This window comes from Nipponia nippon, unplaced genomic scaffold, assembly GCF_047370975.1.
Source record: "Nipponia nippon isolate SJK-2023a ecotype South Korea unplaced genomic scaffold, ASM4737097v1 scaffold_1, whole genome shotgun sequence".
Lineage (NCBI taxonomy): Eukaryota > Metazoa > Chordata > Aves > Pelecaniformes > Threskiornithidae > Nipponia > Nipponia nippon.
In genome coordinates, this window is record NW_028262290.1 from 110893561 (window position 1) to 110919619 (window position 26059).

General features: G+C 39.5%; 1 protein-coding gene across 3 annotated transcripts in view; it reads right to left on the bottom strand.

Annotated features, from left to right (window-relative positions):
* Positions 1-1073: 1073 nt before the first annotated feature.
* The window catches only part of SUGCT (succinyl-CoA:glutarate-CoA transferase), a 338027-nt gene continuing 313041 nt past the window's right edge, over positions 1074-26059 (bottom strand). For all 3 annotated transcript variants that reach the window (XM_087737833.1, XM_087737823.1, XM_087737866.1), the window contains one exon: positions 1074-1411. In XM_087737833.1, coding sequence (XP_087593959.1) covers positions 1248-1411 — 164 coding nt within the window. In that variant the 3' untranslated portion in view covers positions 1074-1247. The remainder of the gene's footprint in view (positions 1412-26059) is intronic.

A 26059-nucleotide genomic window follows, 5' to 3' on the forward strand; every position in this document is an offset into this window, starting at 1 on the left:
TAGTTCTAGGAATAGAAAGGCTTTGCCTCGCTCCCAGGGTGCACACAACAAAGGTTAGACCCTTCCCATACACCGAGTTTACTTTAGCTGTAAATTATATACTACGATAGAGGAGCATGGCGTGTCTTCTGCGAGTGAAGTAATGCCAGATTGGTTCATAGAGAATAAATGGCTCTTGTTTAATCTTTTCCTTACTATTTGCCGTGGATCATATTCTTCCACCTTCTTGCAATGCATAGTGCCTTACTCTTACGAGCAGCTCTACGGCAGGATATGGTATTACCAAATTTGAGGAAGGTTTGTCAACTCTCACCATATTTTAATCGGGGGGTGGGACTGAGTCAAAAGTTTTCCACAGATTTTAACCTGTGTTTTCTCCACAGTGAAAGGTGCTTTGGAGGGAAACTAGAATCAGAGACAGGGATCAGTACCTACCCACAGAACCAGACCGAGAATTCTGGCTAGTTCTGGTATTTGACATTCAGCATGTGGTTTTGTGTGGATCGATGTTTAATTAACAGTACCCTGGGCCTTTCTGAATAAAATTACAAAAGACTGTTCAACCATAGTTTGTCTCTCAACGGGTCTTGGAATAGGTTTGTTTCATAACTGAAGAACTGTGCCAATTTCAGCTTATTTCTGCTAACATGCTGGGATTGTCATGACCATGCAATGTAATATAAAGACATACTGGTAACTGGGAATGCCAGGGAACAGAAGTGAGTTTTGCAATGGTTAATCTACCCATGATTTAAAATAGAGATGAACAAAAAGTTAATGACTGATGATTCTGTTCAAAATCAATTAGATCAACCATCAATTTGTACATAATTGATTTTCTACTAAAATAATTGTACAAGGCAGCTTTCTGCAAGTGGAGAATCTAGTATACAGATTTTTAAGGTTCTGCTTCTTTTCACTAACATTATGTCTTTCTGGGGACAAACGTTTAGGCAATTACTGTAATTATGATAAAGAACTCCATTTCCCATATGAAGTACAGAAAATGAGTAGCCACACAGGACTGTATAATTACATTTACTCCCACCCGTCCCAAGAAAATCTTTCACTCAGACAGTGTGAGATTGTTTATTTGATACATCAGTGTTAAAATCATACAAACACACATGGAAGAAAATTAGGAATTAAATTATGTCTTCTCTTTGAGTCCCATTAGGGAAGCTGAAGGGAGCAAAGAGAGGACAAAGTAATGTGAACTCAGTGTGAAGGAATGTAGCTAATGTTCCTTATCTGACCTCATGCTGAGCCACAGCACCAGTGCGGAGCAGTTCTTCTATGGCATCATCCTTGTACCCCAGCATGCCCTTCAGTATCTCCACTGTATGCTGTCCAACAAGCGGAGGTGGTTTGGGATGCGACACAGCAAATTCACTGTATCTGACACCTGGTCCTGTAAAAAAAGCAGACAGGAGGGAAATTATTTTCCAGAGTTACTGCCCATATTTATATTGAAGCGTCTATGTTAGTTTAAAGGAAAGTATCTCATTTTCACAGCAGTCTCATCACAGTCCTTATCACAGAAAAGTTATATTCTGGAATTATAGACTAAAAAAATTCCAGTTCACAATAATGTACCAATAAGCCAGTTTTAAGCAGTTTACCCAAATGCAGAATTGCTGAATATTCACCCAACGTTAAGAAAGTCTTCCCCTTCTTCCCAGCGGTATCTATGTCAAGGTGCTCTGAGTCATATTACATCACAGGTCTACCACTTTCTGCCACTTGAATGACACAGGCAATGCCCAGACCACACCATGGGATGTGGTGCAGAAATCCCCACACTATCTACAACAGGAGGCAGCTCAACCATAAGAACGCAATGAAATGTCATGCTGAGACACTGTCAGTGATGTCAGAGCAGCACACCGGACGATGGGAAGCACCATCTCCAGTTAGCAACAACTCAAGTACCTCTGCAGCGTGCTCCATTATCCTGCGGTGACGCAGAACTGACATCATGTACAGCAAAGATATTCCCAGCTTGTTTTATGTTTTCTATCAAAAATATAGGTAGCAGCAGCTGTAAGAAACTCAACAATGGTTTATTTACTCTGGCAAGAATAATTTCAAAGGTGGAAATCACTTAGGGAAGCTGGCAATGATATGAAGAATTTTATGTCTATTGCAGGTAGTCAGATCTCACTTTTTAGCAATCCTCTCGAGGGAACGGAACAGAAATTTCAGTGCAGTTCCCTGCAGACAATTGGCTATACCATTACTATCAGTCTCAGAAGAGAGAACGAGCCAGATTTACTCTAGGATCAAAACTGAGGTATGCACACAGTGTATGCATAGAAAGACTAACTGTTTTATACAGAAATAGAGGACAATAATTCCCTGAATTGTCAGTTGAAAACTTTTCTTTAATACAAAATTCAACAACCTTTGATGCTTTAGACAATTGGCAAAAGGATTCCTCTATTCATAGTTATGGTCTTTATTATACCATCAAAAAGAATTTACAGAAAAAATTTTATGTAGTTATGTCTTTGCCTATGACACTATACCTTTACTTAGAAATGCAAAGAAATACATAGGGCATTTTAATAGGCAGAACAGCGTTTGACTTATTTCTGAAGAAACAGGATTATCAGCCAGCAAGGGAAATGAACCAGAACAAGAAGTCATCCTATAAGGGCATGAGTAGGGAAGTTCACTACTTGAAGTTACTATTTATTTGAGCAGAGATGCTGACAAAGGTCATGTGGCCCGCCAAAATATGCCATTTTTTCAACAGTCTTCATCAACTATAATCAAATGGTTAATACAGCAAAGATATCCACCTCCAAGCAGGACAAAATAAGATAAAGAGTGCTGAGAAAAACAGTTTTTTTCAAGCTGATTTGGTACGTTCCTGATGAGTATGCTCCTGGAAGAGGTCAGGTATCGTTCCTGTGTTTAAAAAGGAAAGGAGGTAGAACCGGGGGATTGTGGACCAAATAATTTAAACTTCACGTTCCATTAAATACTGGAACAAATAATGACAATGAAAGTACTCAGGAGATGAGTAACAGCCAGCATACATCTATTTAGAACAAATAGTGTACACTCGATCTCTTGTCTTTCTACCAGGAGAAGGGCTGGAGGTGAGATACCTCCTACCTAACTTTAGACGCCAATAGCCTAGATATACATGTTTAGCTGCTTAGACTCCCTTTGGAGTCCCTGCAGATGAAAAGACACACTTACAGTGTAGTTCTTCTGAGACACTGGTAAATGACTAAACCTGGCCAGATGAATTGTGATCACCTATGTTTCTTCATAAAGGAGAGGGTAGACAAGTGCCTTAGATGCAGACCTCTACCACCCAGACATCTAAAGTCAGGTGAGATGACCCTTCAACCACTAGGATGCCAGATCAAGATTTGACTTTCAGAAAGAAAATTCTCTGCTGTTTTCCATAAACTCACTAAAAAAACATGATCTAGGTAAATCCGAAGCCAGGTGCAATTCTGAGAGGGAAATCATATTCAGAGAATTGCTACCTGGGATCTTGTAAAACAAAAGAATGTTTCAAGTGAGCTCCAGAGGAATCTGTTCAGGATGAAGCAATGATCAGTATATTTTTAGTGGGTTGGCTGATGGAACTCGGATCATACCTGCTCAGGTTTCTGAGGACTTCAAGCTAAAACTGACTGTGAAGCAGATTTCACAATGACCTGGCTACACTGGAGAAATGGGCTGATAAAACAGGGTGAAATTCAGTGACATCAAGGGGGAGGAACTACATTTAATTATATAAATACAGGGTAGGGGACAAATAGCGAGGTAGGAATAGCTAGGGGTTATTCTAGATCACAAAGTGAAGATGAGTCAACAACATCATGCTGTTGCGAAAAAGGCAAGCATCATACAGGGATGTACAAACGGGAGAGAAGCCTGCAGGACACATGAAATAATCTTTTTGCTCTAGTTAGAGTTGGCAGGTCACAGCTGGAGCAGTGTCTGGTGTGGGGCCCCCACTGCACAGCCATCTGGAACACCTGAAGAGGTTCTGCAGGACAGCAGCCAAAATGATCAGAGAAAATATGACAGACTGAACAAAGTGGAATTGTGGACCTGAAGAGAAAGGCCAGGGAAAAAAAGTCTTCAAAACCGTCTTAAAAAAATGTAAAAAATAACCACCACCAAAAAACCCAACCCCCCAAAAAATCCATGCGACCTTTCTGCAAGGAAGAAGTAAATCCTCTTTCATGTCCATGATGAATGAGAAATAATTGATTTAAATTGCAACAAAGGAAACTGAAGTTAGGCACTAGAAAATAAACTTTTATAACGGCAGGGGTAGCAAAATGCTGAAACAGGCCATGTGAGGAGGCTGCAGAGGTCTTACCAATCGGGTCTTTAGGAACAAGAATTATTCTAGCACAGCTGATCCTATGGCTGATCCCTGGGGCTTGCTGATGGATTAGATGATCTCTCACAGTCCCTTTCACCCACTAATATTCATGAAAGCTAAGAAAGAGCTCACATCAGGGAAAACTTTCCTATTAACTTATTCCTCTAATTGTACTCACTTGGAACACACTCAATTCAATTTTCAGAGGAAATCTCAAGTGAGAGATCAGTAGATTTTTAAAGGGACAGGTGACATCACTAGGCAATATTTGTATCAATTCCTCTTCCTAGGACTAACTGAGGGCTGAACTGGCACTAGTGCAAGCCACAGGAATGATCTATCTGTGCCAACTGAAATGCTTCTGAAGATAATTTCAGAGGAAAAATGCCCCTTAGAGATTTATTAGTCTAGAAATTCAATGTAGTTACAAAAGTATTAGGCAATTTCTATTTAAAAAAATGTAATAATTTATAGATATAAAGCAATCTTATTTCAGGTGTGTGTATCTGAGAACTCTTTATTCTGAGAAATCAGCAAGCCCTCAAAGGAACTAATTTAGTAGCTATACATTTTTCACTTGCTTGTGCAAATTTTTCCTAGTATAAAAATGGCGTATCTCAAACCCTGGGAGTTTTTGCAGTGATACCAAAAGACACAGAATAAAACCTCTAATGAGAGAAAAACAAAATCGACATTAAGTGTACAACAGGCATAGAATGCTTCACACTTCCCAAAGAAATTAATCTTACAAACTAGAGCATGCTAGAAAATTGCACAGCAATTATAAAACCAGTGTCTTCCTTGAGCTTTTATTGTTTGATGCATAATTCATCATGCTACTTTTCACTTTGATAGAGTTATAAAGTTATCTACATTCATTCAAAGGAGCTACTTGCTAATGATCCATCATTAACGATTCTCTGTTCTTTCCTTGTGTAACTTCTACTTGGCTTCTGTGTCAATTAGGAGGGTGCAAAGCTTGCCAGTCAGGCTTCAGCAATCCCACGCTCCTACGGAACAACGCTCCCAGAGAGCAACCAGCAGAATGCTATGCAAATGCTAATTAAACACAACTGCCTTATGAGGAAACTATCCCTTGAGGCAGAGAGAGGTGAACTGCTTTAATTAAGGTCAGAAGCATTTGCATGTGGGTGAGTTACAGGGAGCCTTGCAGATGAAAACAGGCCTTTGCTGGGGTAGAAGCAGGGTTACTGGTTGGAGGAGGTAAGACAGCAGCCACCTGTGCATCCTGGCTGTAAGCAGGACGCTATACTCAATTCAGCCATGAAGTTAAAGGGACACATATTGTCACCTGAAAAAAAGCAATGAAGGAATGAGTGGTAGCTGTGATTTACCTTTGTCCTGTTAAATTCAAAGCACCCTGTTTCTCTTTTTGCTTTGATTATCATTGCCAGTAAATCGAAGAGCTCTTCCACCACATTTAAATTCTAGGGTAACCTTCTATTATTATCATTATCATCATTATTATTATCACTTTGACTTTGGCACATTGCTAAAATACATGCTGTGCACACCACATAACATAGAAGAGTTAATACTGCAACAATAAATCAAAATTTGTATCAGTTGCAACCACAATGACAACTGTACCAAGATACCTTGAAGATTTCCCTGGTACTTGAACTCAGCATCATCATAATAAATTCTATTTCTTTAATGCCTATCTACTATAGTATTGCTAGGCATCAAACTGAGCTATTAGGTTAAGACATACTAAGCACATTAAAGCAAAAGACAAAAATGAGATAAAAAGACTGAAACAGGTCCACAGGAAGGACCCTGCAAGAATGAAATGCCTTTGAACATTCACCCTAAACAGGTGAAACACGCAGCAGTCTTTGCAACGTGTTGTCACTGGGCATTGCTGAGATTTTGGGCTGCAAATAGTAGTATTGCAGAAGCAAAGTCAGTTTTATTCCACAAGTAGCAGAAATTAAAGTTGAATTTGAATATTAAAAGGTGCAAAGCACAGTATATAAGAGTGGATAAAGATAATAATTTTTGCTTTGTGCTGACAAATAGCAGTCCTGCAGCACTGTGCAGCAGTCACTGGATAACATTTTTTTCTACAGCACCGGTTAGAGCATACTGAAGCAATCTAACTCTCAAACTATGCAGAGGGAATCAGGCCTGGGGACAGCCAAGCTCAGGGAAAAGTCCTGATTATTTGTTATTATTCAAGTGGGACAATGAAAAGAAAGGGGAAGTTTGAGCTATGTGTATACATTCTGCTTGCAACATATCATCTACATTTGCAAAAAAGAGCAATGAGAAACCCAACACCACTCATTTGTTAGTCCTACCTCAGCTCACAGTGTAGTTCATATACACGTAGGAATCACACAAAAACAAACCAAACACTTGTGCCTCTTCCAATAACACGATGTTGCCACATAACGGTTTTGCAATTCCAACGAAATATCAACAACAGTCAATAGCGATGGCCCAGAGCCAATACATTTGCATCCAGATCCCATGTACGCTACAGGTCAAGTGTTTGCAGCCTGCAGTCAGCTGGTTATGAAACTGGACTAAAGAAGGATCAGCAGGAAACAAGCAGTGACTTTTAAGGCAATGAAAAGGAAAACAATACAGAATAAGTCAGCAAGAGGGGCTTCATGGCTGCCATGAAGGGTATTTGGCAGTTAGCAGTGATGTGTGCAGGGATGTGTTACCAGGAGTAGACGAGGGAGACTTGATTTTGAGTGTCTGGTCTCTTCCTTTTGGTGCCAGCCATGACTTCTGTCAGTCTGTTATTCACAGCTGAGAAGATGGGGTGCCTGAGCACACAGCATAGCACCCCTTGGCTACACTGCCTTTACACCAGGCTTCTTCCCCTTGATGAAATACAAAGTAGAAACGTACGCACAGACAAAAAAGCTCATTAAAAAGTCCTGCTAGTATGAGTGGTGCACACAGGCTTCAGGGAAATCTCCAGAATGAATGATCCGTTCCATCTTAACTGGGGAACTCCCACATTTTTCTATTTCTTACCACCGATCCGAAAGTTTGAGAGCTCGGGGGACTTTTCAGGAATCTAATTAATCGCTGGGAAAAATCCTTTCCTTTTGCATTACATTAGAGCTGGTGATTTACCTTTTAAGAACAACTCATAATAGAATTGAAACAAAGCAATTAAGGAGATAATATTCAAAGACTTGCTCCTCCTTCCCTCACTGCCGCTTCCACTTCCTCCCCCACTCAGAGCACAGCCACACAAAGTGTTCACTTGGCATCCAGCACAGCTGAGAGGGTGGAAAACTTTGGCAGGATGAGTAGGAATGAGTAACTCAGAGTGGAGAGGATGGACAAACTTTTTCAGATGGTAATAAAAAAAAGTAAACGTTGTTCTAGGTGCCATACAAACACAGATACAAATAAATCAGTAAATAGTAGTAGTAAACAGTCAAATCAGTAGGGCAGTAAATAGTATCAATATTAGAAATCTCTACAAGCCATCTGTTTACTTTTTCTCATTTGGCCAATGCTGACTGCCATGGGAGAGCTACGAAGACCGTCCAACGTCACAAGAGTTGAGCATGTAAAAACTGGAGCACTGCGAGGGGAAGGGGTTGACAGGCAGAGCATAAACATAGTTTATGAGATAGCCATAGATGGGTGTCTCAATCAGACCACTTTTAAACCCACACTTAGGCATTCAAAGCATCCATTACAGAATTCTTAAAACGCTTTGCCAAGTATATTTATAAAAGTACTTTCTTACCTGAAGCTGCATATATAGAAATGCATTAAAAAACATTTTATGTATTTCCTATCAACCAACATCCTGGATATAATCAGTGTAAATACCACTCAACATTTATATAACGCTTTACATTTTCAAAGTGTCACCATACTGACTGCACCTAATTAATCTTGCATGACTGCTGGAGTAAAGGAAATCATTTATCAGTCACTCTGGTTGCATATTTGAGAGTAATCCCACATAATTACACCATTCGAATAACACAATTTTGCGAGAGGACTCTTGGCACCAAAAAGCTTTAAGAAAGTTGCAGTAAGGTGGTGTCTACTGCTTCCCACATGTATCGCCTCACAACGCTGAAAATTTGGCCTAACTTTTTGTACAGACTCACATGGTCCTACTCCTTCCCGAAACCCCCAAAGACCTTAAGAGAAGATTCAAAGAAAGACAGGAAGGAAGATGACTAGTAAGAATACCCAGAGGTAGCAATTTTAAAGAACCGTAAATTCCCTAGGTAATAATCTGTAGTTCCATTTCCTAAGGAAACAAATTTATGTGTCTGTGCTGTCTTTCTAATCATCTGTTTGTCTGCCTTGTCCCTGCCACACACAGTAACTTCTGAACCTGTCAATCTTGACAAAAGTATAGAAATCCCAAGGAAAATTAAGTTCCTACCACTGTTGTGAAAATTGGCAACTGCTGAAGGACAGACACCCAAATTACTGCCCTGATGATGTTAAAAAACCCAAAGAACTCTGCTGTCATATATTCTTTTTTGGCTGCAAATGACTCACCAGTAAGTACAGACGCAGCAAGGCAAAAAGTATATGAGGAAAGTTCAGGTTCTCCTAAGGATTACTTATAGGGTTTATAAAAGATGTAAGGCTGAAGGAAAACAATATTTAGTTCCAGTGTTCATGGAACAACTTCTTCTAGGCATCTTTTCTACAGTACTGTGGAAGGTGTATTCAGGCTATGCAAGCTCAAGGCAAGGAAGTTAAAAGACTTTTAGTTTAACATAAATTGCCCTTGCAGGAAGGAGCTGAAGAACTACATGGCAAAGAAGAGTAACTGGGAGAAGCCCTGCAAAACTCAAAACTTCAGAAGCCCTGAAAAACCTACAGAGGCAAGCCTAAACTACTGGAAATCCAAGCTAAAAACGTAATTTGTCTCAAGTCGTAATCTAATCAATACAAAACTCGATATATAATCCCACCACAGGATGCGGGTTAACCACAGGATATGTACCTAATGCAGAAATTATGGGGTGAGGCTGAAAGGCTTGTGCTACTCAGGAGGTCAGACTATATGATCATAACGGTTCTTTCTGGGCATAAAACACGAACTTCTGAAATGCCCATAAGCAAAACTGTTTCCACACCACAGGGCTGGGGTTAAGGTGGCCTACCTGAACCTCCTCTGATACTTAGGAGGTCAAGCCGCATGTTGTTTCATGTAGACATCTTTTACAGTAAACCCAAAGGCCTTAATTACTATATCTTAAAGGAGAGTAATTAGTGAGAAGTGTGCTCCTAGTATGGAACAAGAAAAATCAAAATGCTACCTGAAACGAGCCCCTTGTAAGGACAGAGAATTGCCTAGTTGCAACATTCTCACATGATCCTGCAAGCTGAATCATGCCCCCAGCTGCAAAGGAAGGCAAGAAGCTCCTCAGGGCCCTCCTACTGAGCCTGGTGAAAACTATTTCCAAGTCCCATGCCTTGTGGTTAGTGTGACCCTGCATGTTGGAATAAGACATGCCAACCAACCCAGAAAGTTCCTCTATCTCCTCAGTACACCAATTTGTCCTTTCCTGTGTCTTGTCTCCAGCTACAGGTTCGATTCTTTGGCTCTTCAGAGACCGCAAAAGCAATCCTCTTGGCCAGCTGTGCATCATCAGAGTGGGAGCAGATGAGCTCTTCCTTGCAGACGAGCTCTTCCTTATTCTTTAGACAACCAGCTGAAGCCTGGATACCTGAAGTTGATTCTAGTCTCTTAATTTTAGGATGCAAGACAATGCACACTGAAGAACATACACAGCCTGATCCTAAGGCTGGGTATAATTTTCTCTCTAATCGCTTACTCACTAAAGCGGCACTTTTTCAGGGTAGGAGGCTTTAAGCTTTTTCCAAACAACTGGTAAAAATAACTAAAAATTAAAAACCTTTGGGCCTTCTTTTAACACAAATTTGAAAGAATATTCAAAACATTCTCCTAAGCAACTTTTGAAAATGCGTTTATCGCTCCCAAACACCCTGACAAGGTTCACAAGTCTGATCTTCCAGCTCCTAGGGAACATTTTTCTGTGGCCTGTCCTTGTCTAGTTATTTCTGTACCCTTTTGTAAGCATGGACACCAAAACAGGGCACAGATTATTGCACAGAAGAAAAAGCATTTTTCTATGTCCCCTTTTTATACCTCTAAAGAGCAGACCAACTCTTTAGTACACCTTGTAATGGGAATTTATGTTAAGATGATTATTTGTGATGGCTCCAACCATGCTTCTCTAAGTCTCTTTTCAACATCAGAGGTGTCTGTTCCACAAGTCTACCTGGCATTCCTGTCTGATAGTATTAAAACCCACTGTAACAGCTCCTTTGGCAGCAATAGTTGGTAGCTAGAATGGAAAGTGAGCTGGGTGGCAAATGGTTCACAACAGCAGCAGTCTATTACATTGCTTTGCTTTAGTTCCCTAACCTCGCCACAACCCATCTGTATGATTTATTCATTTATTTAGGATGATTAATGTCTTACGACATCCATCTTAGCCTGTTAGGAAAAAGAAACTGAGAAGTGAAAGCCTTCTTCAGTCCACCTGTAGCAGAACTATTTTCAATCACTTCTTAAGACTTTTACATTGACTAATTTTTCCTCAACAACCCCTTGTTTTGGCCAAAGGATTAAGTCTCAAAAGGGGTGTATTGTTATAAAAAGGCAAAGATCAGGCATTTAGTTAGACGTCAAATCATGTGTCTGTCATGTGCTGTATGCTTATTGGCACGCACATTTATTCTACACATCTTTAGACTGTTCCTCTGTGGCCGCGATACACAGGCATATAAACCTTCACATTTGGAAAATTCAACAGTCGGTTGATATTTTCTTGCCTGGTTATTGACCCACACCAAGTAAGTATATGCTGAGTGAGTATTAAAATAATGGAAAAAGCCATCAGCTGCAGCACGGCCAAGGAAATTCTGGTGGTTGAAATTCTTCAGCACAGAAGACAGCCAGGTAACTCTATGTTTGAGCACCATGGAAATATTTGGAACGCGATTCTCAAGTGAGGCATCTGTGATTAAGTAGGGCTGAGCACTATGCACAGCCTGCTCATTCTTCCAAAAGCTCTCCCACTCCACCCTCCATTTAGTTCTGCTGTCCCTTGTGCAGCAGAACGAGGCCAGTTCCAGTGCACAGGGACTTTCCCTGGCAAAGGAAGATGGGAAGGGATTTGATACTTTGTTTTGGATTACTTGAAGAACTGCAAATTACATTTTTAGCTCTTTTTGGGTAAGGTGCCCAGACTCCTTGAGGCATAGGCTACTAAAAGTCTTGGCTGAGTTTCGAAAAGCACTGTGCAATCTGGGACGACTCTGTTTTTGAGTGTCATACTTGAGACATCTTTAAAGGGGCCCAGTTTCCAGAAAAAGCTGAGGACATCTGAAAATCTTTCAGGATGTCTCAATTTGACTGTGCAGAGACATCTGGTATTCAAAGTAGACAAGAAGAGCGAATAGTGCTTCATTGAGCAGGGGAAAGTAAAACTCTAGACATATAACTCCTTTTAGCAACTTCGTTTTTCCTATTTCCTATTTAAAAGCAATCACCAGATTAATCTTAAGTTCTTTAAAGGGAAACCGAGTGCTTAAATTGGAGCCTGGGAGTGGGACTAGAGAGAGGGCACACTGCAGATTAGGCTGGGTTTTTTCCACCGATTTATAAGTGACAATTTGATCAAATCTGTCTCAGTGTGAAGGACTGGGAACGGCTTTTTGGCTTTCCATTGTCTGCTGCCAATCCCTGACATGTGATATTCAGCTCATCAGCTTGCAAATATCAAAGCAGTATGGGGCAGGAGAAACAGCCGTTTCAAACCAAGCAGCCTTCACTTTGGTTTTGGTTGTGCGGGCACGCTGATGTCAGCGTGTGTATGTCAGTTAAGTATAGGCTGGTTCTGTATCTAAGTTCTTGTGGTTTCTAACATTTGCAGACTTTACTCCATCAGAAGGGATTTCAGTGTTGCGTCCTGCCCTACAATGGGCAAAAGAGTCAGAAATCATCTCTCCTCGCCCACAAAGACTAGAGTAGGATTAAGAAAGAGAAATTTAAGAGTCAGACACACCCATGAAGAGGAATGAGGCACAAGGTTAGGAAGCCATCCAAAGCTTGGTTGCCTATCCCCTTACTAAACTAAACGAAAAAGTCTCTTTTTGCTCAAGAAGACAGCTGAAAAGCTGGGGAACAAAAATTAAAATCAGATTGAAACCAGCCATGCCTAAGCAATATCCCACCTTAAATGTGCGCAGATCAGTTTCATTAAAATATTTCCCCATTCTCTCTTTTTCCACCTCCTAATACTTTGGCTGTTTCCTTTAGCTCTCCTTTAAACTGCAAAGCAAAATGCTTTTACTGACATGGTTTGTAATTTTGAAGCTCTAATCTTAAGCAGCAGGTGCTTGGTTTTAATGGAATTTTTCCATCCCTGAATGTCTGGGAGCATCAGTAGCACCTCCCTCCTACACAGCCCCTCACCTTTGATCCTTTGCCATTTGTACTTGTGGGTTTTCATTTACTGTATTTCTTCTGCTTTCCACAATCTGCTTTTTCACTGCAAACTCTTTGACCTCTCCTCTCCTTTCTTTTACCTCATATGATTGGCAAGTGCTGTCTACTAAAAATCCTTATAAAATATGAAGGGCCTTGCTGCCTCTGGCCTCGCTATCTCTGGCCTCATTTTCAGCAATGCTGTGTCTACTTTACGCTGCACCAGCAATTTAAAAGGGCCTTAGAGTGGCTGTAAATATTTGCATCACAAGAACAATTATATTTTAATTGCCAGAGGTCCTAGGGCTTCTCTGCACACAAAAACTGGAACCAAAATAACAGTTGGTTTTACTTCATACAATTAGTTATTTTGGAGCAAGTCTGTGTGTGGGCACTTTTGTTCCATACTAACAGTTTTTGTTTCTATTTAATTTTAGCTTTCTGGTTAATCTGATTTTAGTTAATTTTCTCTTATAATTTCCTATTTTGAATTAATGTAAATGATTTTGTACAGGCATAATCTCAAGCAAAATCCAAGGGAAAAGCATCCACACTCAGTTTGCAATGACATACCTAAAGTGTAGATTCGAAGTAGCTGTGTCAACTCCAGTTTGTGGAAAAAATGGGATTCACATCCTAACATTAGAATCAGAGATGCTGTAGTAAGTGAATGCCTGCTCTGCCTTGGTGCTGGTAGATTGCTCCTGAACACAGTACAATTTGACAAAGTCTAATCATCAATTGTTTCTTATATCCAGGAATGCATCTCCCTAGTTTGTGCTTTAGTTAGTCTTCCAAGTGTATTTGTATTTGGCTATTAAAGAATGGTTTCTTTTTATTTTCATTTGCCTTTCTATTGCTTATCAGATACACATGCATATCAGTATATAGCTCTTGCTCAAAAAGCAATGACGTACTGCAGAAATGACCATAACCTTATTCCCTAGTAACTTGACACGAATTTTACTGAAAACTCTGCCTTTTAAAATATGAATCTGCATTGTGCAGCAGTAAATCACAAGGGCTCACATAGCTTTCTCATAACTAGATTTTAATTGAGTTTTCCATTCTTAACAAGGCAGCCCAATTCCAGAAAGTCGTACCAGCCACTTCCTTAATCCACAAAGCTCAGAGGCTATCTTCTGCACTGACAGCATGCAAAAATGTTTAATGCTAACACAAATACCTTTCATAGATTATTCTGATTCTCAGGCTGATTTCTAAGCCAGCTGTTCTCTGCCTGATTCAATGTGCAGATTTCATTTGAAAACACAGAATATTCCCTGGTTACCTGCCATATAACTAGATCTTACAGGTGTAGGGCATGTTTGTAATGCTTGTTCATCCACTTGCAGGAAAAAAAATCATAAAATAAAATACTTTGTGTAGCTTTCCTGGATTCTAATGTTTTCTCCCCAACTTTCAGATACCGTATCAACTGAAGAATGCCAGGAATTACTTCATGCTTTATATATGTACCTGTTACAGATTATATTCATTAATTTCAAAGCCAGCTGCTATTTTTGCTTAAAGTAATCCTTGATGGTACACTTTTTTAATATACATACATATATATATATATTAAAGAAGAACTGTTTGCTATGACATACAAACATTTAGATCTACCTTGGTTATAGATCTATTACTGCTTTGTTCTTTTTCACGTAAGTAGGGTAACTAGCTTCCTGCTCGGGCTTATTCTCTGTGTAGCAATTTTGACAAACAAATAACATCAAATACAAAAGAAAATTATGAAAATATAAGAAACTCATCAGAAGAAACTAATAGTCATCTAATAGTAAGGTCAGCCGTAGTACAGACTGCAGAGCTGGGAATCCGAACAGTTGGATTTGGCTCCTTGCTCTATCACCAATCAACTCTGTGATCGCAGGCAAATCACATTCCCTTGCCATATCCTTGTATTTCCTGTACAGTTGTGTTAGCCTTGCCTATTTAGATTATAAAATGTTAGGGACTGGAGTCATCTCTTACTATTTGTTTATACAGTGCCTGACACAATGGGCCCCCCTTTGTATTGGAATGAAATACAAACAATAATTTTCTGATATCCTGTCTCCCAGAGCTGCTTCAGAGAAGTATGAACCACTGTCCCAAGTTATATCTGATAAATTGTGCATTACTCTGTTGTGGGAGAGTTTTCTTTCTAATCTGAAATCCATCTGTCTTGCTGGGCTGCAAGTGATAGTTTCTGGGCAGAGAGCATACTAATTGCAGGATTAAACTCTTAGCTAACTCTTGGGTGGAAACTGTTTCCCATAATGTGGTAGAAAACACATGGTGGTTTCTGTTTGCAGATCCTTGAACATCACAGCCCTGATCTTGACTGGGATATTTAGGTTCTCTGTTGAACTATGTCTGTGCAATATAATTCAATTAAAATTAAATAACTAGCTATCAAAAAGTATTATTGAGATTTTAGTGGCTCCAGTACTGCTTAGCCTGGTTTAGTTCCTCTTTGAAGGCAGAGACAATTGTGCTGAATGTAATGAATTCTGCACCTTCTCCAAGTCTGTAGCACACAAACTTAGAGCTGAAAAATGAACTATAATTTTGGTTAAGTGTCTTAGGATCATTTTATTTTACAAACACACAGAGATTTGAAACTTTTTAAATCTAAGGTACATCTTTGTATGTAACATTTCCCTCTAATATCTCTCATTTCTCTGGATGTGCACATTATTTATTATTTACTTCGGTGAATGACTGACATTATTGATATGACACAGACCCCATTGGCAAGCTGCAAGAAACAGCTGGCCCCCAACATCTTTTCTTCCCATGGGTACGTAGAGGGGGCAGATACCAGACTGCCAGATACAAACGTGGAGGAAATCTTTGAGAAATTATTCTGCTTACATCTCATTTTAGGGCTCTCCAGTCAAAAGCCAACTTGCTAACACAATACTAAACTTCCTATATTGTTAAAATGTACTGAAAATTCTGGAGACAACCACACTTTTCAAGAAAAGCTAGATTGTTAGACAAAGTTACTTGTTGTTTTAATCAATTTTTGCAGTGCAACCATGACACATCACAGGTAGTGCCACCCAATCAAAAGCTCTCCACTATATTTTGCAATATTTGAACCAAATCCCCATGCCAGAAAGCATTAGCAAACCTAAGAGCAAAGTTAGCTGGGTGAAGGGGGGGAAGGGAGCAGGGTGAGATATGCAGTGGGCTGGGGCAATAGATGCTTTTTAACCTCAGGAGTTCAGAAAAACAGATTTGTGTTTGGGAAAACACAGTTGTTCTAGAGCAGGGGATTAAGGATTTTAGAGCAGAACTAAGGATTCCCATCCTTAGCTTCTGCTCCTACCACCTTCTAACTCCTCTCTGCCCCTATCCTAAGGTGGCCTAACCAATCTGTTACCACAGCGAGACCTGCCTTTCCAACTAAGCTATTTCCATATTTCTCTGCTTGGCACTACTCTCTGTTCTCTTTTGCCAGCTAACCACACCTGGACAAACCTTCACCCTTTCACAGAGACTATAAAAGCTAACATAAAAGCAGAAGAACACCCATAGTGGCTCAGTACACTAGAATGCTCCCTGACAACGGTCAAAAGTAGATGCTCTTGAAGGAGTATGAGAATACAGCAGGAACATTCAATATTTCCCCACAATGCTTTCCCAACCTCTAACAATTCACCATCTAGCTCCAGTATCCCACCCTGCTCTTACGCATACTCCCCTGTTCTTCCCAAATCCCTCTCCCTGGTCTCCCATTAACCAACGCCTACTCTAACATCCTGAGGATAATCACCACAAGGAATTTAATACACCATGAGATAATATATCCCATCTAGCTCAATTACTCATCAGCCTTCTATGCTCTTTCTTGTTCCCAAAGCCCACAGTTCCCCACGGCACTTTCCATTGAACCCTAAACCCTATTCTTCCTCACTCCTTCTCCCACTCCTTCTCCAAAACCTTCTAGTGACCTTAAATATTGAATACTCTGAATGCTTGATATTCTTCACTATTCACATTTTTTCCAGTTCCTTCATTAATCAGTACTCCCTCATCTATTTCTTACATAAGCTGACCAGTTGCACATTGTACAGTGAAAGAAATACTTGAGACAAAGATTAGCAAGCGCTTTTGACTAAGTAGAACATATTTGCTGAATTCTTCCTCTGGATTTGTTAGATCTCTGCAGCTGGGATTTATCCTTAATGATAAGCCAAGTAACCCCACTTCGCAGCATGCACTGCAACCAACATATTTTAAGCAGGTGTGGGAAAATTCAGCAAAGCACTAATGACTCCTAAAAGTGCAGGCAGAACCTGAATTCATGCTGAATGTAATGCCAATTTAATACATAGAGCAAATTTTTGTAATTTCTGTGTCTGGGTTATCCAGTCTTCTTAGAGGCCGACCACAAATAAGACTAAAACCAGATTCAGATAAAGAAATCAAATAGGGTAGACTTATTTAATTTTACATTATTTGGAGCTTTCAGTGGAACTATGTCATTTAGGTACATGCAACAGCAATCTTAGGGTACCACAGACTTCTGTATTGGATATGAGAAACAGCCTTTCACATCAGAGAAATCCAAATGATGGAGTTTTGGGTGACTCAGAGGAAAGACATGACCACGGCATCTTTATTCATTCTCCTAGGTCAACCAACAGGAGTGGACTCTTTTATGTAAAAAGTCCAGATACTCAGCTTCTTGAGTATGGCCCTATGACAAGTTAATCCAGGTCAGCATATGCTTCCCCTCCATCTCTATTCCCAACCAGTTTTGACTCATAATGTGACTAGAGAGAAATAAGGCCACGGTTTTCACAAATGACTGAGTAGGAACTCAGGATGCTTTTACTTTTGGATCTGAGCTGCTTGTGGTAGTCCTAATTTAAAGAAAGTGCCCTCTCTGAAGTTCAGTCTTTAATGCATCTTCAGCTGGGTAACCAAAATCAAAACCCAAATCACTTACCAACTTTGATAAGTTCATCTTAATTAGTATTTTTGTGCTGTAGCTGTCCTTTTTTGTAAAGCCTTCTGAATCCTTTTGAAAATGTTATACAATGTCAGTCCAAATTCTATTAAAATAATCATGTCCTGCTTGGTTTATAGACACAGCATACATGGAGAACACACGTCTGCTTTATATGGTGTGCTTTCCGTGACATGTGGAAACTGCTGTTGAAATCAATGGCAAATGGCAGCACGCAAATAATCCTTACATCTGTGTACAAGCAAACCCACAAGTTTCACAGAAGCCGCTCACATTGGATGTTTTTAGAGTGAGAAAGGCAGCAAGGAAAATCATGTTATTTCTCATTAGTTTTAATTAAAGCAGTGGATGATTTCCCTATTCCCATTCATACAAAGGTATATTTTACAACTTGAACAGTTTTTAACAGGATTCAGGTCCCAGGTTTTAAATTAAGCTTCGACTCTCTCTATCCACCACATTTAATTAAAAGACCATAAATAGTGCTGCTTTCAAATAAAAGATTTAGGACCAGATTCAACAAATATTTAATCCTTTAAGCACAGTGTAAAATCAATGTAAATGATTGCAAAAAGCGTTTAGGAATCAATGTGTTTTGGTGAATCTGGGCTATCGTCAAGATTTTCTGATCATTTTAGAAATAAGGTCCCTTTCTGAGAGGCCACAAACTGATAACCTAGGGAAGGTAAACCACTGATCACTTAAAATTCTTTCTTTTGTTATTTCTGGATAAAAATCACAATGATGATACACAAATAATGTGCTGTTTTCACTACAAGCTAGCACCAACTCAACAATAACCTTTCAGGGAGAAACTATAGTTACAGGAAAGCTCTTAAGAAAGGAAGGAAAAAGAAGGGGGAAAGGAGAGAGCAACTGTGAATGTGGGAAAATAAAGGAAGAAAATGCTATTAAGCTTTTAGAAGAACTGCTTATGTTCATCCATATCTGAATCTTGATGCAGGTATGTCAAAATCAATAGTAATAATAGTACTATGATCATGTGGCAAAATTCTTTGACTGCACTATAGCACTGTGACATAGGAATGGGAATACACTGAAATTAGCCTCTTTCCAAAGTTTGGAAATTTTCAATTAAGTGATAGAAACAGAGGAGGTCTGAGGTTTATTAGAAGACTGAACTGCAAGGTGTGATATTTCCCTTAAGTGCAAATCAAATACTGTCTGTGATATAGTAACATGCTCTTTAGAATTGTTAAAAAAGAGGTAAAAAAGGGAAGAAAAACCCTATAGAATTGTAACACATTGTGCATAAGAATGAGCACTTGTAAAAATTAGTGTTTCTGATGTGTTGAATTCACTATCAGTTGTTAGTCTTGCACTTCCAGTATAACTGTGAGTATTTTGCATTCATTAGTGGTATAAATTTCAAACAGAGTTTGGAGAAGAAATAAATTCCATACCAGAACACCTAGACTTCCATTTCAACTGCTTACATGTAGATGAGCATCCTATTTATAGATACATATATACTGATATTATATAGATGCATATGTACTTGCATTCATACAATGAGATGTTTACAAGATATATACATATACTTATGTAGCACACATACAGTCACTTCCATTAATAAGACCGTGAGGTTTTCAGATGCTTACTGTCCTCATGGAGGATACAATTGACAAAAGCAGGAGCATGGTTTCAGGTTGCTTCCTTCTAACAAAAGCCTGACCCTTACAAAATGACGTGTTTGACGTGCCCAGTACAAATCTGATGAGGAACAGAACCATAAAATTATAGCACTTTCACTAACTTGTTATACAGCTTTACATAAAGTAGTTACTCTTTGTGGTTGTGATCCCACAAACCATTTCAGTGTGTGCTTAAATGACCCAGTCTCCTCAGCTGTAATACAGTGATAATGGTATTTGCTGACTTAACTCTTAGGATGTTGTGAAGACCTAGGCTGAAGTTGTAGAGCAGTAGCTACAGTGTTGTAACCAGTATGACTATTAAACTTCCCTTGGAATAATGATGCTAAACCTTTTCTATGATGCATGCCAATATGCCTGGCTGCAACAGACCTGAGAACTTTACACTTAGTGGGCATGTTCCCTTCATGGTGTGTGTCCCCATCAGTCCTAATCTCCTTACTGTCCACAATCAGGAACCTGGCTAGGCATGGCATTGTCTCTCTTTTGTTTCCAAAAGAAACTAGGGCAGGGGAGAGCAAGGGACGACGAGAGTCCAGATCACAGAGAGCGGGGATGTTTAGCCAGCTGGATCTGTGAGCTGTGAAGGTCCCTGGGTTGCACAGAACAGACTCACGGAGACCAGACATAAAGAGCAGGGGAGGAGGCAGTGAGAGACTAGAGCCTGGAACATGTCATCGCTCCTCTACAATGAGGAAAGGAAGGCGCAGCGATGAGTAAGTACTCAAGGACTGCAGCGCGTGAAACTCATTTATTGTGAACTTAGGGAAATTGTTCTTTGTCCCTGTGAAACAGGGAGAATAGTTCTTAAGTGCTTCTCAAGATGTTAAGGTTTATGATTTTATCTATTGTTTTGATGCAATGGTAATAGACCCATTGAAGTATCTTAGGCAAGTAGGAGCTGTATTTTCCAATTAAATTTATGCGAAAAATGTGAACATTGGTACAAATGAAAAGTCAAACTTACTTTTTAATTTTGTATGAGTTAAAGTAATTACTACTTGAGACAAAAATGAAGTAGACTGCTATGATTACTAAGGGCGTACTGCAATACCAGCATGGACACTTAACTTCCTTCCTTCCTTAAAAGAAAGAGAAAAGCAAGGCCACTTTTTCAGCTTCTATGACATGGCCCAGAAGGCATTAACTTTCTCCTGTAGAAACACACGTCTAAGAGAAAATGGGACTTTATCACCCATACCCACTGAAAGTGCTAAATATTTAGAGACAAGTGAAACTGCTATCTCTGTGATGCAGGTGCCTAGTCAGGTACCTGCCTACTACCTACCTACTAGACCAGAACGGAGTCCTTGAAGAGATTTTATGCAAGTAGCCTACAATTGCTTTCAGATGAATATGACTTAAGAACTTTGAGAAAAGGCTTTTAGCAATTCACATCTCAATGGCAGTATTTTTATCTGTCATACGTGATGGACTCTGCCTCAAGGTGAAAAACAGATCATGTTTACAAATGGTCTAACCATCACGTTTCAAGTAACACCTTTTTTTAGCACAACTTGCTGTCCTTGTCTCAGTTTCCTCTCAACATACAGATGATAGATCCTGAAAAGGATCAAATATTTTAAAGTCTTCCAAAGGACACCTTGTACAAAGGATGAGAAAACCTTCATTTTAGCAGAGAGTGTGCCTTTAAGACATTAATAACAAATGCTAAAACACCAACAGGAAACTTTTCCAAACTGGTTACGATTAGCTGCTCTAATTCTGTATGCTGCCCTGAGGAATTTGAACACCCATTGAAACCAAGGATCTTCCTTTACACAAGGAGACATAAAACATAATCCCATCGACTTTAAGGCAAGTAACTTCCAAGGGATTTGCTACAGCGATTTATTTGCAACAGGTTTGCTGCAATAATAACTTTTCACTACAAGTACACAATGTCTGTCTTTCGCAAAATAACTTCCACTTCATTTTCTATCAGAGGGCCACCAATCCTTCGTGCCAGGATTTCATAAAATTAATAAATCTACTTCCATAATCCTTGCTGCTTTTACTGACAAATGTAATAAACTACAGGATGCAAAACTCTGGAAGCCTACTGGGATTTATTTTCCTTTTTTTTTCCTTGACAAGCTTTACAGAGTAGCACTTCTGAGACATGCTCATGTGCTGTAAACCTAATCCTTAGCAATTTCCTCTTTTCTCAAATAACCCAAATATTTTATGAATAGTGAAGGATTTCCTTTATCAGACAACACTTGCTTTTTTTTTTGCATGTGAGTTGTTCTCAAGGAAATACACTTTGAAGCAATTGGATGTTCTCAGGTTGACATTCACAACATACACTCCTAAGAAAACATGTAAAACTTGGCTAAGAAGAAGGTGTCCTGGAGTTTAAAGGCAGTACAAGTGGTGAGAGAACTGAGGCCAAACCCGATGGGACTTGAGACCAAGGGAGCCTTGTTTTTTCTAACCCCACAGTGGCGGGCATTTCAGTGCTACTTTTTATGCCCATCTCTGTAAAAGATTTGCTTTTCTACTGCATCAAATCACACGTGGATTGATTTTTCAGAGTTGATGAGCCAGCGAGGTCACACAGGCTTCTGATATTTTCTGTTCTTAGTCCTCTTCTCCCCAAAATGTGGGGGATGCCCACCATTCCATCTATAACAGAAGGTTTTGCCGTATTCATAGAACAACCATGCTTATGTGCCTGTCTTCTTCAGCTAGGCCTGCATCTCTGCTTCCCTTCTCTAAACTGACCCCATCCTTCGGCTGCTGTAATTTTGGTTGGCAAGTGTGTTAGTGCACACACACACACACACACACACACACACACACATGCCTACAGTGATATCAAGTACCCTTGTGGAAACAATTCCTCAATGCAAAGTTTACTATAGCACTGTTCTACCTGCTAAAAATTCTGATTTTTGCTGCAGAAAGAGCAGTACGACTGGAATACAGCTCTTAAGTGAAAAAGCCAGCACACTGGTTGCTGTCACCTGCTCCCCCACATAATGGCTGCAATCACAACTCTACCTCATCCTTCTGCTGCTGAGAGACACCCTTGATTTGCTTGGGAAGTGGGGAATAGGACAATGTAAGCACAACTACTCCATTATTTCTTGTTTATTCTAAAAGGACCAATAAAGGGATAAACACAAATCTTGGCTGAAATAACTGTGAGGAAAAATGGTTGAGGATTTTTTTGACATTTGGTTACCTACAGGAAGTCTTAACATAGTCTAAAACTCTCTCCTCAGCAAGAAAAAAACCTGCTCAAAATTTCCTTAAACTGACAAGCAATGTTTAAGAAATTAATCAAATTGAAACAATTTTCATTTTGCTACAAATCCAGCTCCAAATCAAATATTACAGGAGCACTGAAAATCTCAAGAAAATGCCCCATGAGGCATGGAAAACAATTAGCAGGCAAAAAAGGAGAAGTATTCAGCACACCCCTCACCCTAGAAGTCCAAGCCAATTACAGTAGAAATAGTCAGTGATTCAGCACAAAGGTTCCTTGGCAGACTAGTGAGGAAAAGGCAAGACTCCAGCTGGGTCACTCAGAAAAAAAAATGCAATAGTGCATCATAAGGGCAGGATTTGAGTTTGCAGCCCTTAAAAAGGGGGACATTTAATTCACTTGATGTCATTCCTAAAAGGACCTTCTTCATTTATATTTGCTTCTCAAAAACAGGAATCTAAAGTTTCAATTCAAAGTGGTTTGTTATCATAGGGTCACACAGATCTGCAACCATCAAGGGTCTCTCCCGTAGCTCAGCTGAAAGAATGGTGCATTTCTGGAGGGGTGGATTCTGATACTTCTGGGGAGGACAGAGTGCAAACCAAAATTTCACCATCAGGGATTCTGTCATGAGTTTTCCTAAAAGAAAGAGTGGGGTTAAAGAGGAGCCTCAGGTAATTGCTCTGGGTAGTACGTCGAAAGAGTCCTTAATTTAACTGATAGCAGAAATAATCAGAAAAGGAAGCTTGGGGTTTGTTTGTTGAGTTTTTTTCCTTTTTCTTCTGAGCCAAAATTTTGGTTGACAGAGACAAGACAGGATGAGACACAGACCTTCTATCTGCCCCAGGCTGACCACTCTTCAGTTCTTGAGTATGTATGAATCGTTCTTAAAATGAATCTGGGGAGAGCTAGAGATTAGAAAACAGATAATGGAGAAGATAAAATAGGGAAAGGAGCGACAAAAAGCAGAGAAAGTACAGAGCTGTGGAGGTAAAAAAAGGAGTTGAATGGTTAGAGCAGAAAATAATAGAAAGCAGGAGGAGCAGAGAAGAGTTTGATGTTAAAAGTGATTAAAAGGTAACTGAGATGCTTATCAATGAGATTCAGAAGAAATACTGATAGAGTGAGAAGATGGCAGATACGAAGCAGAGTCATCACTTGCAGCTGAGGAAGTTCATACGATCACAAGAATTCTTCATAACGTGCTTGGCCAACTGTGGCTGACTCCATGAATAATGCAGTTAGGAACAGGGGTAAAATAACCGAGCTCAGGGACAGTGTGGTAGGAGCCAACAGCTGATTTGACAAAAAGCAGCAAAAAGAAAAAAAGCTAATTTGAATGGATTGTGTCTGAAAAAAGTCAACTGCATGGGCTTGAGCTTCACTGATGGAGAGCCTCATAAAGAAAAAGAAAGCAACTTCAAGATAGATTCTCAACTTCCTCTGCAATCAAAAGGTCTCATCCAAGAAGAATAGCTTTTAGCAATGAATTTCTCTTAAAGATAAAGCTGCAGACAGTAAAAAATATATCCTTTAGGAATATTTAAAAAGCATATGTATGTATGATCTTATTCTCTTAAAAATAAAAAGATGAAGGTAAAATGAAAGCTTTTGCTGTTTTTAAAAAAAAACCCAAACAAACCTCCATGTCTTCTAACCCTTTTCATCATAATAGAACCACAACATACCACAATACAGATACTGTTCATGCAAAACTATTGTCCTTGCAGTGATACCAATGGTGCCAGAAGTGTGAGGTTCATAAATTTTACTGTACAGCTGGAAGAGTATGTGCATGTGTTACTGTTCCACAGCACTCATATAAAACATTTAGAAAATAATCATTTTAAGGTGATACTGTCAATTTTTAAATAACACTAGATGTCTTTTTTTTTTTTTTTCCCATAGTATTGTTTCAGATAACACCTGGTAATACCATAATTGAAAGAGAACAAGGGATTTATTTCCTACTGCTCCAACACAGACTGCCTTCAGAAAGCAGGTTTCATGAGGGCTTTCAGATGAGGTTGTGGAATCTCCATCCTTGGAGGTTTTCAAGACTCAACCAGACAAAGCCCCAAGTGACTTGGTCTGAATTCAGCGCTGAGCCTGCTCTGGCCAGCGGGATTCTGGGATGCAGAACGTCCGGTATAGACAATTTCAGTATTTCTCTCCCGGCAGTCAATCTTAGCAATAGGCCCCTAGTCAAACAGTGTGTTCATGACTCACTTAAGGAAATAAGGTTAAAGAACATGTACAGGTAAACCCGGTATTTGAACAACTTCACTTGATTGGGGAGCAAGAATGGGAAACTCAGTATCTGACACAGGGAAATGGGGTAAAAACTGACAAAAACTACCAGGAGGGATGACAAGTAGGCTTCATCAGTGTTATGTCCTCTGTATTACTCCGTATTGCACTTCTCTCATAAGGTTCTCCCTGCTTTCATCAGGGGAAAATGTGAAACAAGGCTTAAGGTTTTCCGAGATGTCATGCAAAGATATTATCTTGAATGTCAAAAGGTTTGTAGTCTGCAGTCCTCTCCCCTTTGCATGGGGGAAATCAGTGTATGAAGCATCTTGCTAACAACAAACTCTGTGGTTCTGGAGACCTCCTGGATGTCCCTGTCTCATCCTCCATTGCGTGGTTTAGGCCTGTTTTGACAGGCTTGGTTTCAATCAGGCCAGTAAGCAGTGTCTAAAAATCAATACCCATTTAAGAAGCACCTCAAATCTGGCATGCAAAAATCACTTCTGAAAAACTCACGTGTTTTAAATATACTAAATACTTGCAAACCTGAGAAAAGCAGAAAAATGTAACCCACCAAAAAATGATAATTTTGCAGTTTTTCTGTCTGCCTATGGATTTACATTGCCCCTGCAATAGGCCACAAGCATTAAACTTTCAATTGGAAGCAAATGAGAACAATTCTCAGCCACCTCTTTCATAAAAACCCTTCAATCATTTGTAATGTTTTTTGACCAGTAAATAATAGAGCTGCTTCACTGAGCTATTTAAGTCATATTACTTACAGCTGGAGAAAAATGAGGAACAGTCATTTTCTAGGGAGGCCAAAAAATACGATACACTCATGCAAACTAAATTAGATTAGGATTTTTTTTTGCCATTGGCTTGAGAAGATAAAGGATAACCTTTTCAACTTTTACTTTGCCTGGCATTGCGTTTATATTTTCAAATGAAAGATCATGAACACGGAACTTCATGAGTGTTAATAGGTTTCAGTCCTATCGCCAATGTGCTGAGACTAAATACAGATGGAACTACTGAAATACTGCTGTAGTTGGAATGTCCATGCTGAGTCTTTTAAAACAAC